Here is a 14,479-nt window from a genome sequence, read left to right on the forward strand (position 1 = left end):
TAATCTGAGTGCAGAGAAAATTGTTTTCTTAAACAGGTTTATTCCTCCAAGGGAGGTATTTGCTTGAGAGATTTCCACTATAAATTAAATCTTTCCCAGGATGCAGATAAACGGCCTGTGTGTGCGCTAGAGCTGCTTTGGCAGGGGGGCTGCCAGCTGCTTCCCAGCCTTTTGGTGCAGACTGGAGGTCTGGCAGTGATCCCCTGACATGTCCTATGTGGCTGTCCCTATCATCATCCCCATCCTGGTCCTTGATCATTTGGCAATTCCAGCATTAGCAAGTGATCCCAGCCTGGTGCAGATGTGGTACCCAGAGCACCTCAGCATGGTGTGGAGGGCCAGATCCTGCTCTGGGTGCTGGTAATCCCCGTGCTGGGCGCAACAGGGGCATCACCGGGAGGCCCCAGCTCAGCCAAGGGCAGCCCTGGCCCTGCTACACCCTCTAATTACCTCCCTGTCCTTCCTCCAGCACTTTTCCCACCTTTTCCCACTGCTGCTCCAAAGCTTCTAATGGATTTTGATAGTTACAATAAGCAAGTGATAATTTCTAAAAGAATGGAAAACAATTATTTGCTCTGTTGGGGGATTAGGTGATATTTAGTCTCTATTTAATGGAAAACTAATTAAATTACATGAGCGAGTGAATAGAAATTTTTTGTTAATTATGAATTTTGTGAGCTACAAAGGCTAAATGATGATGGATTCTGTAATCTGCCATACTTTTCGCTAGACACAGAGATAAGATGACAACTGAGAAAGAATGGCGTGAACGCATTTTAATTTCTATATAGATTCAATAATAACAGCCAGCTGAAGAATGATCCATTAACAGTGATCTGTGGGAGCTGACATTGATTGGCAGGCTGATGGCTAATTATGTTAAAATTGGGGATAAGTTGATTAAATAGATTTGTGTGCATTGCTGGAGGTGGTCAGGGAAGTCACTTTGGTTTGATTTGCTCTGTTGTGGCCCTTCCCTTGACCCCTGCAGGGCTGGGTGGGTGGAGGATGCCCCACATGGGGGGCACAAGGTGTCCTTTGGGGCTCTGAGTCGCTGGGATTTGGGGCTGTTCCCCGGTGAAGTGAGGAGGGATGGGTTTAGGGTCAAGGCTGGCAGAAGAGGTGCCGGGTGTAGGCTGAAGTCGGGCACCCCTAGCACAAACCTGGTGCCCAGATTTGGGCTTCCCATCACACAGAGCATCCCTCATCCCAGGGATGGAGCATCCTTGACCCCAGGGCTCACCTCAGGGCTGGGGCATCCTTGACACCAGGGCATCCATGACCCCAGGGATGGAATACTCCTGACCCCAACCTGGGGCACCCTTCACCCTGGGACTAGGATGTCCCTGTCCCCAAGCTGCTCTGTCCCAGCACAACCCAGAGGAGCTATGCCCATCCCAGCCACCTGCTCCAGCCCAGCTGCCCTATCACAAGGTGCCAGGCTGCACCTTGTCACCTTCTCCCTCATGCTGACAGGGCTGCTCTTTTTAACCACTGGTTAATTAGGGGCTAATTAGCATGATTCCTGGAGATCTTCATCCCTTGAGCATCAAAGGTGAGTGTATCGTGGCTCTTCAGCCAAAATCCAGCCACCCATCAGGCTCTGGAGGGATTTAACCTGAACTAAGCACACACCCCATCCCTGCTCCCCATTAAGGGGAATTACCCGACCAGCTTAAATTATGCAGGATGTGTGCCAATGATTTGCATGTGTTTACCCCGCACTGATTTACATAATGCATCAGAATAAATATCTTTTCCCCATCACCATAACCAAGATACATGAGGCCCCTTCAAAGATTTCTTTGCCAATAAACATGCCAAAAATCATAGTTTTGTCTTGTTCTGATGACTTAGCACTGTTAATTACTGCCTGAGTGGGTGAAAGATGCTCACCAGCCCCCTTGGCTTTGTGTCCGCAGCAGCCCCCCTGGGCTGATGCATCCCTGGGCAGAGAGATTCAGTATAAATTTGCCCCCAGAATTCATGTTGTGAATCATCACCAAGCCTAGACAATGGTTTTAGCCCAAAAGAAGTGAAAAAATTCAACCCCAAGAGCCCATGAGGAAAAGAAGGGGAAAAAAAACCCCAACTCCAATGCCAGGGCTCAGGGCTGCAGAACTGCAATGTCCCCTGGGTGTCTTCTATTAACCTAAAACCCCCTTTTTTTCTCCTGGTTTTGCCTTTTTTAAGGCAGCAAACAGCATCCCCAGCCTGGCTTGTCCTACAGAAGCTTTGTGTCTCCTCTTCCCCCAAATAACTACTTGTGACTGCGCTTGGGAGCATTTCTTATGCTCATCCTGGGGAGTTGTATTTTATTTTTTGGCTCCATTTGGAAATAGTGAATAATTCTGGTGATAGATACAAGTGTCCCAAGTCCTGGTGTCCTGGCAGAGGCCCAGCTCTCCATGGGACTTCCCTGCCTTCAGCTGAGAAAAGGAGCAAAAGCTGCTGGTGGTGTGATTTCTTTCTGCTCCAGAACTTTTTGAGGGGGGAAAAAAGGAAAAAAAATTTCAAACCCGATCCCTGCATGAGTTTTCTGAGCAAAAAATAGACACTTTTGCGTAAAAATATCATTTCAGTGAAAACACTCCATTTCATTGTGTTTTGTTTATACCCTTTGGGAGAGATATCTCTCTGGCATAAGGATGCAGGCATTTTTTTACTTAAAACATCTTTTTGGTGGAAGGAGATGATTTTGATTGTAGAGAAGTGATCCCACCTGGCTCCTCCTGCCCTAGGGATGGAGGGCTTGGCTGGGCCGGATTCTGCTACACTGCCGGTGCCAGGGGACTGCCAGAGCCCCTGGGTGAGCAGAGAGGTCACCTGCCACTGTGCAGAAGCCAGGCATGAGGAGTCCCTATGGGTGGTGACCTCTGCAGTGCCCTCCTGTCATGGGAGCCCCTGGGAACATGGCTGCTCTCCCAATTCCACCCCAAAGGGCTGGGATGGAGGCGAGAGCCGTACCCAGGCTCTTGGAGGGCAGGGATGCAGGATTTGGGGTGAGGCTCCAGCATCGCCATTGCAATGGGGAAAGTGAGGCCCATCAGGGCTTGGTGGCAGCTGTGGCTGCACACCAAAAGACATATCTTTCCAGCTCCCTCCCATCCCCAAGAATGAATAACATGACCCTCGTTTAACTTCTTCCTAATATTTCCTCTGTAATTTTGGTCATCGAGTTTTTTCTTGCAAAGGGATTGTGGGCTCTGGAGGGTGGTGGTTTACAAGCAGAGAAAAAGACAAAATATAGGGCTCATTGCCCACCCGCTTGCAAATGAAGTTCTCTCCTTGCCTTCTAGGGAAGCCTTGACGCATTATATTGACCTTTTTTAATTTAAAATTGATTCCTCGCATAACTCCACCTGGCATCTCTGTGCCATTGTATCGATTGTCATGATTTTATATCCAGGGCATTTTGCCTTTCTCTGGTATTTTTTGGAGCTGACAGGAAGGGTTGAGCTGAGCGGATTTTCCTGGCTATTACCAAGAAGATGCTGTGAGGTGACTGGAGCCTCAGCCTTTTTTGGCCCATGGGGTAAAACCAGTCCCTCTGCTCCAGGTTTCTGCTGTGCTTGAATCCCAGAGGAGCACACAAGCTCGATCCTGGAGATGGGTCTGGTCCCCCCACTTCTGCATGCAGGTAACCCTTAGGAGCCTGGGATACTCCTCCCCATGGGATGAGGGTGATGGGACCTCTCTCAGGCTCTGGGTGAGGACCTGGAGATGATGGAGCCCAGAGCGCTGGGGGTGACGGAGTCAAGCCCACAGTGGTGGTGTCACAGGGGGACCTGGTCCACGGGTGGGATCCTTGGCATCCTGCAACAGTAAGGTGTAGGTGTGTGCAGGGCTTGTGGAGGTTGCAGCTCACCACTGACCTGAGACAATGTGGTATAAATGCAGAGGTCCCCATGTTTCAAACACCCACTGGCTCAGTCTGGGTTCAGCCACTTCTCCCAGGCCCCTGGTTCAGAGCATCACTTGGTGAACCCACAGCATTTTTGTTGGCATGGTTTTTGCATTCATGGAAGCCAAGTGGTTTCTGCAAAGCCCCGTCCTTCAGCCTCCCAAAACACTCCTGGGAGCACAGAACAGCTGGGAGGGAGAGAAATTCCCACCCCTGAGGGTGAAGGAAAAGCTCCAGGTGTGGTCCCAGCTGGTCCCAGCAGTGCACGGGGATGTGTGGTCTGGCTGGGCCAGGTTAGACCATGGCTAGAGCGACAGCTGCACACAAATGCATCTGTAAGGCTGCAGCCCCTCGGACCCTGCACAGAGCTGCCTTGACACCTGGGAGTGCGGGGGGCTGTTTTAGGAGATGCTTCCTTACAAAAATCACAGCTGAGGATTAAGAAATCACAGAACTGAGAAGCAGCGAACTGTCCCCAAGTCCTGCAAGGTGGCATTTTAGGAAGAGGTTTCTAAAGCACTGGAAAAGCAGCATCCCGGCTATTCCCGGGCAGATGTGCACTCCGCGATCCCCCCTGAAGGTGTGCAGTGAAAAAAGAACAAAGGCGAGTGGGGTGTATGGCGGCGGGGAGCCATACCCTGCCTGCTCTGCTTGCACCTGCCTCCTTGCCCAGACCTGCTGGGTGTCAGCCCTAGAGCCCCTGGCACCCAGAGCCGGCTGGCTGGGTGCTGGGCTGCGGAGCGGGGCTCTGCACGGAGCAGCTGGGGGCCTTCCTCGCCGGGCGGAGCGATCTGCCCTCCCTGCACACCCAGCTGCTACCCTAGCACGGTCCCCCCAGGGTGCCCCCCTGAGGAGGTGGCTGCAGGGTCCCTGTGCTGCGGGTCCAGGCACCACCCAAGGGCCGCAGGGCCGAGGGAAGGGGGAGGGAAGCAGCTCACCGGCCCTTCGCTTTGCAATCGCCGGGATTTAACCCAGCCCCACCTGGCTCCGGAGGGGAGAGGACGGGGGGAATACAGAAAAAAAACCCAGCTATTAAAAAGGCAAATACTGACGATAAGGAAAGGCGGGCGCGACTAGCAGCCGCGCCTGCCGCCGGCTGCGGCGAGGGGACCGCGCTACCCGGCACCCCCAGAAGCCGCCAACGGCTCGGCGCGGCGCTCCCGGCCTCGCCCCCCCGCGCCCGGCCGCGCCGCCCGCCGGGCTCCGCCGGGAGCGCGTCTCGCCTTGTTCCGGCGGCCGCGGCCCGCCCTGCCCGGCGCGCCCCCGACCCCACCCGCCGCCTCCTCCCCGCCCGCCCCCGGGGCGCCGAGCGCGGCTGTGCGCAGAGACAATAGAAGGGCCGGGCGGGCTTCGCGCAAACCTGCGCGCCCCGGGGATGGATGGCGAGGTGTGCGCGGCCCCGGGGTCCCTGCAGCGGGGACCGGGGCTGTAGCGGGTCGGGGGGAGCGGGGCTGCGGGAGGGGGGAGGCGGAGAAGGGGGGCGATGCCCCTTTCTGAGCCCAGCCCGCCTCTGTGCTAACCTGGCAGGGTGCGGGAGGCGGCAGGGCTGCTGGGGAGAAAGTAGCGGAGCTGGCCGGAGGCTGGAGAGCAGGACATGTTGCTGGTGCCCCCTTGATGCTCCCCGGGCGGCGGCTTTGCTGGCTGAGGGGCGGCTGGTGAGCGGCCGGAGGACGGCGACGCGAGGCCACGGTGGGGGAAATCCGAGGCTCCGGCTGGGAAACCATGGGGAGATGCAATGGGAGATGTACGCTGGTCGGATTCTGCTGCCTGCAGCTGGTAAGGCGAGGGGCCGTCTTGCGCTCATCAGCATGCCGGGTTGTGCTTTGTGCGAAATGTTGGCTGTCACTGCTACCCACTCCGTCGCGGTGGTGACCTTGCTGTGGGACCAGCTTGGGGATGCTTCAGTACCACCCAAAAAACCCCCCAAAACCAAAGAACAACAAAAGAAAAAATAATAATCAGGGAGGAACAAAATGCCACCCTCTTCCCTTGCCTCAATCCAGCACTGGTAGGAGTTGCGGCTGGGGGAAATGGATGTGAACCAGTTCCCTGTGCTGTCAGCGCCTGGGGATGCGTCTCCAGCAGGTGTGAGCTTTGTTTCCAGCTGCAATCTCATCCCTCCGAGTTGACTCCTGCCAGCAGTTTCCCATCCTGGCAACTCTGAGGATGTTTCATTGGGTGCTGGTCCCCCATCTCGGGCCAAGAGGGAAACTTGAAGCTGCTGCCAGCACTTCGTAAACTCTCCCACTTTCAAGCAGGACCTGTCTGCCCGCGGCCAGGGGACGCCAGGACGTTGGGGGCAGAGAGAAGGGAGAGCTTTAATTTTAGTAGGATTGTCAGTCTTCATAATAATTAGGTGCTGTGCTTGCCACTGCCCGTGAATCAATCTTCATCAGGCTGCTGACAGAGGAGCAGGCAAAGGGAGTGCGTGGGGTATTTGGGGGGTTTTCCTGCTAAAACCAGCACTGACAAGGTTGCAATTAATTATCCTGGCTGGGTGTTTCGTTAGCGGAGAATCAGCATCCTACATCTTGCCCCCACAACCGTGCCAGTGCTTGTCGTGACAAGGAAAATGAGGGGGGATTGCGGAAACGCGTGGTGGTCAGCCTGTGATGTCCCCGGGGATCGGAGGTGAGGGGCTGGATGGAGGCAGCGATGGAAACAGGCTCCGGATCCACTCTGGAGGTGATAGTGGCATCCTGCTGACCAGCACTTTCTTCCCAGCGTTGCTTTTGTTCATTCTCCATCCTTCAAAAGGCAGCAAACGAAGAGGTGTCCCCACTTTTGGATAGCTAGGGGAACCAGGTTTTCCTTGGGGGGATGCAGGAAGCTTCAAAGCCAGACCTTGACCCCGGGGAGTGGAGCTGTTGTGGGCTCATCCCCAGGCTGAAATCCCACTTGTTCCTAGTGGGAATGGCTTTTTGTGTCCCCAGCTGTCCCCCCAGTTCAGTCTGTAAAGTCTTCGCACTTTGCTCACCTTCCTCCTCATCCAGGATAAATCCGATGTGTGGTTTTTGCGTGTGTGGGAGTTCCCTGGCTTTTGGTTACTTTTTTTTTTTTTTTACCACTCTGCTCCAAAACAGGTTTGTTGGTGTTTATTCCCTGAGATATCCCAGTTCTGAGAGATTTTAATATACTTGTTATAGGGGAAGAATGGAATTGGTGTGAGCTCCTGAGCTGGGAAAGTAGCTCCTGCTCACACCTGAAGAAACTTTGTGCTGCAGATTGGGGTCAGGCTTTCCTCATCCCATGTCTTCTGCTGCTGCTGGCATCCCCAAAGGCTTGGCTCTGGAATTGTTCCTTACCAGTGGCCTTTCCACCCCTGGCTCACCCTGTACTCCCAGCTCATCCCCTCTCAGCCTGCAGGATGCTCTCCCAAGCTCCTTCTCGGCTCTGGAGGCAGTGGCTAGCATTGTGCCAGCTGGGGGGAGATGTGCTCTGCCCCTAGCATCCCATCCTGCAGCAGTGGCACCCAACCACCCCATGAGGAGAAGGTGCAACAGGGTGCCCTGCCCAGGGTAGGGGGCTCTGGGTGCCCACCCACAGCCCTAGGGTGAGCCAGCCCCAGGGCGGTGGAGGTGATGGGTGCCATCAGGGTGTCCCCTTGGGTGACTGAGGCCAATATTCATCCATGAGGTAGTGTGGCCAGGGCACACGAACCAGGCAGTGCCGAGGGTTGGGAAGTGGTGATGGGGAGCGGGGGTGACACCTGACCCTGGTTCTGCTCCTCTCCTCTGCTTCAGCTGCTCTGTGCCACCCCTTACAAGGGGACAGGAGTCGTGTCCCTCCATCCAGGTAGCCCTGATGCCTGTTTTGGGCCCTGTACTATGGGGTGAACAGCAGTGCTCCCAGTGCCCTCAGACGCTGGAGCTGGGGCTGGACTGGTGTGTGCTGGGGCTGCCCAAGAAGCCATACCCCATTGCTGTGGGGTCAGCTTGTGGCAACAGTGGGGCTACCCAGCGAGCTCGCTGGCTTGCTAAACCTCACCAGCCAGCCCATGCCTCAGTTTCCCTGAAATGAAGCAGCGTGTGTGAGAGGCCACCTGACCTGGGGTGATGCCACCATCTCCAGCTGGTCCTCGCTGTCAGGCCACCTTCCTGCAGGCACATTCCCGTGGCTCCCCGGGTGCCACCGTGACCCCATAGGCACCTTCTCCCGTCCCTGTTAGTTTCCCCGATATTTACAGCCTTGTCCCCAGGGGATGCACCCTGGTCCCTTGTCCCTGCTGGACACAGGGGATGCTTGTGGTGGCTGAGGATGCTCCACAGCTGCAGAGTGCCAGGGTGCTGCTGGCACCTGCTGGGCACAAGGTCCACGTGCAAGGTCCCCCATGCTGGGGTGGGAGGAGGCAGGTCTGGAGAGGCAACACACCTTGCCTGCTGCTGGCAGAGCCCTGCCTGCTCCATCCCACACAGCCCAGACCTCAGGGTAGCCATTGTGCCCGAACAAGTTTGGGAAACTGGTTTTTGGACCATGGCACAGCAGTGAGGGGGGCAGCTGCTTTGGAACATCCAAATATCCTACATCTTCCTTCTCCACCACTCAGCAAGGGCATGCTGGAAGCGTTGGGTGTCTCCTTTCCCAGGGGACAAGCAGCACCCATCAGATTTTGCTTCCATTTATGTTTTTTCTCCAGAAAAACCCCAGGGATCCGCTTGCCAGACACGCACCAGCCCTGCCCCACCTCAGGAGAGGCTGCCAGGAGATATTTATGCTGGTGAAGTGGGATGAAATCAAAACTCTCAGATTTTTGTTGGTTCTCCTCAACATCTGGAGACCAAATAGCTGGCTGGGGTTGCGGGTGGTGGTGGTGGTTGCAGTGGCTTAGTAAATCTTTCTCTGAGATGCCAGTTGTTGTTGGGAGGATTTATCTTTTCTTTATGCAAAGATAAGAGCTGCTGAGGTGGCTGGATGCAAAATGAACCTGGAGGTGACACCGCCCTGCTCACCACTGCCAGCATGGGCATGTGGGTGTGAGAGCTGCAAGTTGGGACTCTTGTTAACTCTGAAGCCTAGTGGTGTCAGTTGCAGATCGGGACAGCTGCACTGCTGTAGAGGGATGTACCCAGCCTTGGAGGCAGTGATACGGGCTATCAGGGTGTGAACTGCTGGAAGCTGAGGTCTGGCTGGATCTGACTGGCTGCTGTCACGTGCCCCTGGGCCATCCTGCTCTGTACTCTGGGGCTGTACTCAGGCACTGGCATAGGGCAGGCTTGCTCCAGCGGGCTCATTCTCCATCCCAAAGTGGTGACCCCATTGCCTCCCCCTGCAGTGTAGGGCTCATCGGGGGTGGGATGCAGCTCCAGCCGCGGAGCTGGGTGGGGACAAGAGATGCTCAGTGCTCCCACCTTGCCTGGCAGAGCTCAGCTTCGCTCAGAACCGGGGCTTCGTTTCCTTCTTTGTTTCTCTCCTCTCCTTTAATTGGCTGGAAAAGCAAAGCTCAGTTGGCACCTCCCGCCCAGCTGAGCCTGCCAGAGCCTGCCAGGCTGGTGGCAAGCAATGCCATGCTGTGCCATGCTGTGCTGGCATTGGCATCCTTCCTCCTGCAGCCTTCCAGGGTTGGGGTGCAGGGAGAGGGGCCATGGGTCCGTCCCATCCTGCCTGCATGAGCTGTGGGGTTTGCACAGGGTATCGAGACCCTCTGGGACATGACCCCCCCATCACCAAGCCTGGAGAAGGAGCTAACAGGGTCAGCTTAGTGAAGGATGGGTAAAGGGAAAGGATGGTCCATCCTTTGCATTCCCCAGCAATCCACCAGCCCTGCATGACCTCCCCTTCCCCAGTGGGACCCCACTGCACCCTTGGGTGCTTCACGGCCCTGCCATCCCCTGCTGTCCCCACCACCACCTCCTGCCCTGATTTGCCTGGTTTTGGCCACCAACCCCCTAGCTCTGGCACCGGTGAGTCAGCCACCTCTGACATCTGCCAGCATCTTTTGTCCTCGCATGGTTCCCATCGTTGAGAATCAGATAAGGACAGCGGGACTGGAGCTGCCTTTGGCCACCTTCCCACCATGAGGAAGGGGACAGGAGCCCAGGCTGAACCCTGGATGGGGGTTTTCAATTACACAATTAAATGCACAATTAGGTGTAATTACCAGAGCTCAGAAGGTGTGACTGTTCGTAATAGGCATGTAATCTACTGCAGTCACTGTTTATACTGCCGGCTCCGCTCCCTAATGATTATGGAAAGCTTCCACATTTGCATGGTTGCCATGGAAATGGGGGGCTGACAGTGGCACCAGGGATGACAAGCCCCTCATCTCCCCGCACCCCATCTCCATGGGATAGGACACAATGGGTGTGGTGCTGCTTCGTGCCTGGTGATGCTGCAGGGTGGTGGGTGCTGGCATGGAGTGATGGGGACGCTCTGGGGACTGGCTGTGCCGAGGATGCAGAGACAGCCCCAAGGTGGGAACTGTGTGTGTTAGAGACATGAAAAACCCCAACACACCTTGTCACCTCCCAGGGTGACCACCGCAAGAGCCACAGGAGGGACTGTGGATGCAGGTGGCTGTGGAGAAGCATTCCAGCCTGGTAAGATATCCATGTGGACGTGCATCCTCTGGTGCATCTGCATTATTCACAGGCAAAGCTATAAAGGTTTACTGGTGCACATTTGGGAAGACATTACAGCATTACAGCTCGCAATTAAAACCACGATTAAAGTGCAGTACGTCTAAATTTGCAGGACCAGCTAATGTGCACCCAAGAGTATTAATGAGACCAGTTGAAGAACTCTCTAAATCATTCATGCTGGTTCGTAACAGAGCTGGGAGCAAAGGAGACTGGAAAATAAACGTCTTGGAGGGCTGGGTTGTAGAGAAAATAAAGAAAATGAGCCACAAAACAGCCTGGCCCGACACTGAACTGGTGAGAGCAGGGGAAGGAAAGGTTGGTGCATGATGTGATCAGCAAAGTCTAAAAGTAGGTGGCCTAATTGACATTTGGGAAAATGAGTCTTGTCCAGCCAAACCTGCTCTTGTTCCTTATTGAGCTCACAAGTTTGGCTGCTGAAAGGGACTGAGTTGCCATAATAGTGTTTAGATGCCGATAAGCAATTTGATTTAATCCCGGGTGGCTTTCTGCTAGGAAAAAAATTAGCACTATAAAAAATCAATGATGCTCGTTTCAGTAGTAGAAAAAAAGAAGAGAAGGAATAAAATCATTGCTGGAGAGAACGTGCAAACTGATGGGATCGTGGGGAGCATCGCCTGGTGGAGGGCAAGTCGGGGACAGGCCCCCCAGTAACGCATCCCTGCCAGCTCGTGGGGCAACTGGGTCTCCCACCCCAAAATACATTGCCAAGATATTGTAAGGGGATTGGGAAGAGAGATCTGAGTTTGGAAGATACAGCAAAGCAGTTACTTGAAAAGCTTGGTCTCTGTGGCTGGTCCAAGGGAAGATAGGGAGGTGGAAGTAGATTCCCAGTACTGATAGTCCTCAATGCAGAAGAAATAAGGCAAAAAGAGTGGGTTTGGGAAGAAAAGCAGCTTTCTAGCCCCAAAGGCAATTATTGGCAGCAAGAAATTACCTCTGCATGCAACGGCTTTTCCCTGCTGCCTTTGGCCAACACTCTCCCTGGGCCTGATGCCAGCGGCTGGTTTTGTGCCTCCGCGGGGGATGCAGGGGACCACGGGAACATCTCTGCGCTGGTGACAAGTGGCTGCATTTGGGAGGTGCCAGGCGCCCTGGCTTGTGTATTGGCAACATGAACTGGTTGGTTTTGCTCTGGGAACTCGCTGCTTCGTGGATCAATGAACATCTCGGCCAAGCTCCTCACAGCTTTATTTGTTTGCAGACTTGGAGCCCTGGGGGATGCTCTCCCCTGCCCATAGGCACTAACAGCTCCTGCCACTTCTTCCTCCTGCAGTGGAACTGTTGACTCCTCTCCCCCTGGTTTCTCTGAAGAGAAAGCTGGAGGTGCTGAGTAATTGAGCAGGGGGAAGGATTCAGGACTCAAACGGTTCAAAACTCATTGTGAAAAAATTCAATTCCTGAATGGGAAACCCACATCCCTTTCTGGGAGCTGGACCCAGTGCTGAGCCCACAGCGCTGCCAGCCCTGCAGTGTTCCTGCTTCACCCACAAATGTCAATAGAGCGGTGGGTTATGGCTTTGGAGGGGATGCTAGTGTGGACAGTGGACTACCGGCATCCTCCCAGCCTTGTGCAGATGCTCTGAGGCTGGAAAAGGGCTTTGTAACCTGGCAGCCATTGCACATCAGCCCAAGGAGTGGGGTCCTGCTGGCACCACCTCCCTCAGTGGAGCAGGGGACCCCCTGGGATGCTGCAGCCATCTCTGGGTACCAAGGCTTGGGGATATCCTTAAGGAAAGGGGACAAAATGGCCAGGAATATGTCAAGGATGAAAGACCCACAAAACTCTAACATTCCCATCAACATCAGCTGTACATCTTAACAGCTCTTCCAGCACCGGCCAGCGAGATGCAGGTTATTGCATATTGATCGCTGTGGTGCCTGGCCAAGCTGAGCTGCAGGCGGACAGGCAGCTTTAGACCCCTCTCATCCCAGTGGTCCAGGCTGTATCCCCATCCCTCATCCTCCTGGGGTGCCCCAGGATGTCCTTATCCCTGTCGCAGCATGGAGCTTGGGGCAGATTTTGGCTGCAAGTGGTGGGGCGTTGGGGGTTGAGTGGGAAGGAAATATTCTGCCTGAATCCCAGAGGGATGCTTGGAGGGGCAGAGGGGCTCAGGGTGGGTCCCTTGGTGTCTTTTTTTTCTTCCCCCCATTTGAAAGCAGCTATTTATTTCAATTTTCAAGATATGTACGTAATAGCCTGGAAAACTGGAAAGGCAAAGTTGGCAGAGAGTAGCCCTGGTCATATTTAAACAGGACATTAAACCCCGAGTGGTTTATTAATGAGATTAATAACAGCTCCCATGTGCTTGGCGGGGAAATTTCACCCATCTTTGATTTTTGCTCTGCGGCAGAAGGAGATTTGCGGGAGAAAAAAACAATTGTCCCAGTGTTGCTTTGCTTGCACCCAGATGGGAGCATTAGGGTAGGATGTGCCCCCCACCGCCATCCCTCCCACCTTGCCCTGATGGGGGTTGTAGACCAGCACATTTTGCCTTATACTTAATTACTTACTTAATACTGAATTTTACTGCCAGTTACCCCTGCCCTGGAGCAAGGGGTGTGTGGGGACCCATGTTGGGATGATGTTATCTCCTTTCCCATCAGGGATCAGCTGCTGGGAGCCTGCAGGGAGTTGGGGGGCTTGGCATGGGTGTTGTGGGGCTCAGCACATCCCAGTGATACCAGTGGGATAAGGAAGCAGGAGCTTCGAGGGAGGGATGCAGGAGGGTGTGGTGTGGGTTTTGAGGGGTATGTTTGGATTGCTCTGGTGACCAGAAGCATGCACAAGTGTTTGGGGGGCTGTGGGGAGGACCCTATTGCAAGGGGGACCCTATGCAGGGATGCTGGGGGCAATTTCTGCCCCTGTCACTCCTGTCCCTGCATGGTCCCATGTGGCCTCCATCTCTTCATGGCTTGAGGCAGCACAGGCTTGTGTCAGCAACTGTGTGGCCAGCAAGACCAGAGCAGTGACTGTCCCCCTGTTCTCAGCACTGGCAACATGACCCCTGGGCTCAGCGTTGGGCCCCTCATGGGCAGAGGGATGCAGAGGGGTGGGAGTGTGTCCAGAGCCGGGCAGGGGGCTGGGGAAGGGGCTGGGGCACAGGGCTGGGGGCTGGGGGGGGTGCAGCTGGGGGAGCTGGGGGTGGGTCAGCCTGGAGAGGAGGGGGCTTGGGGGGCCCTGATCGCTCCCTACAGCTCCCGGACAGGAAGGTGTAGGAAGGGGGGGCTGGTCATCCTCCCAGCTTCCCAGCTGACAAGCGACAGGACAAGGGGAAACGGGCTCAGGTTGCACCAGGGGAGGGTTAGACTGGGTGCTTGGAAAAAATTCTTTACCGAAAGGGTGGTCAGGCACTGGCACAGGCTGTCACACACACAACCAGAGGCTGGGCAGGGAGCAAGCTTGGGGCTGGCCTGCTGCTTGGCTCTCAGGTTAATTACCTTGATTAGGGCTAATTAGCACTCTGGGTCACTCTGGTCTCTTCCCATAACTGGATCAATAGTGCAGCCCTCTCCCACTGCAGGTGCGCAGGGCAGAGCCTGTGGCCTGGGGGCACAGGGAGGGTGGCACCAGGGAGCCAGGGAGGAGCCAGTGTTGAGCAGCTTTGCTTCCCTTGGTCTCTTTCTGGGGAAGGAAAATGTGAAGACCTTTGGCGGAAGGGACTTGGGAAGCCAAAGGGCTGGGGGTGGTCTGGCTCTGCCTTGATGAGAGCCCAGTCTGGGGCTCGGGGGCTGCAGGGAGCCATGGACATGTCACTGGAGCGGTGCATTTCTGCCTGGAACCCTGTCCCCTGGGCACGCTCATGCCATCCCACAGGGACACCCAGGTCCAAAATCCCAACTGGGAAATGTCCAAAGGAAGAGGGGGATGCTCAGGTGGGAGCAGAGGGTGCTTGGGGTCAGAGTGGAGGATGGTCTGGTTAGAGTGGAGGACGTTTGGGATCATCATGGAGGATGCTCAGATGGGAGTTGAGGATGC

The 14,479-nt window shown here is 55.1% G+C and overlaps 1 protein-coding gene across 1 annotated transcript in view; it reads left to right on the forward strand.

Moving 5' to 3' along the window:
• Positions 1-5,387: 5,387 nt before the first annotated feature.
• Positions 5,388-14,479, forward strand: part of NKAIN1 (sodium/potassium transporting ATPase interacting 1) — a 41,791-nt gene continuing 32,699 nt past the window's right edge. The window contains exon 1 of the mRNA XM_005436960.3: positions 5,388-5,680. Coding sequence (XP_005437017.2) covers positions 5,627-5,680 — 54 coding nt within the window. The 5' untranslated portion in view covers positions 5,388-5,626. The remainder of the gene's footprint in view (positions 5,681-14,479) is intronic.

Source organism: Falco cherrug, chromosome 3 (genome assembly GCF_023634085.1).
Source record: "Falco cherrug isolate bFalChe1 chromosome 3, bFalChe1.pri, whole genome shotgun sequence".
Classification (NCBI taxonomy): domain Eukaryota; kingdom Metazoa; phylum Chordata; class Aves; order Falconiformes; family Falconidae; genus Falco; species Falco cherrug.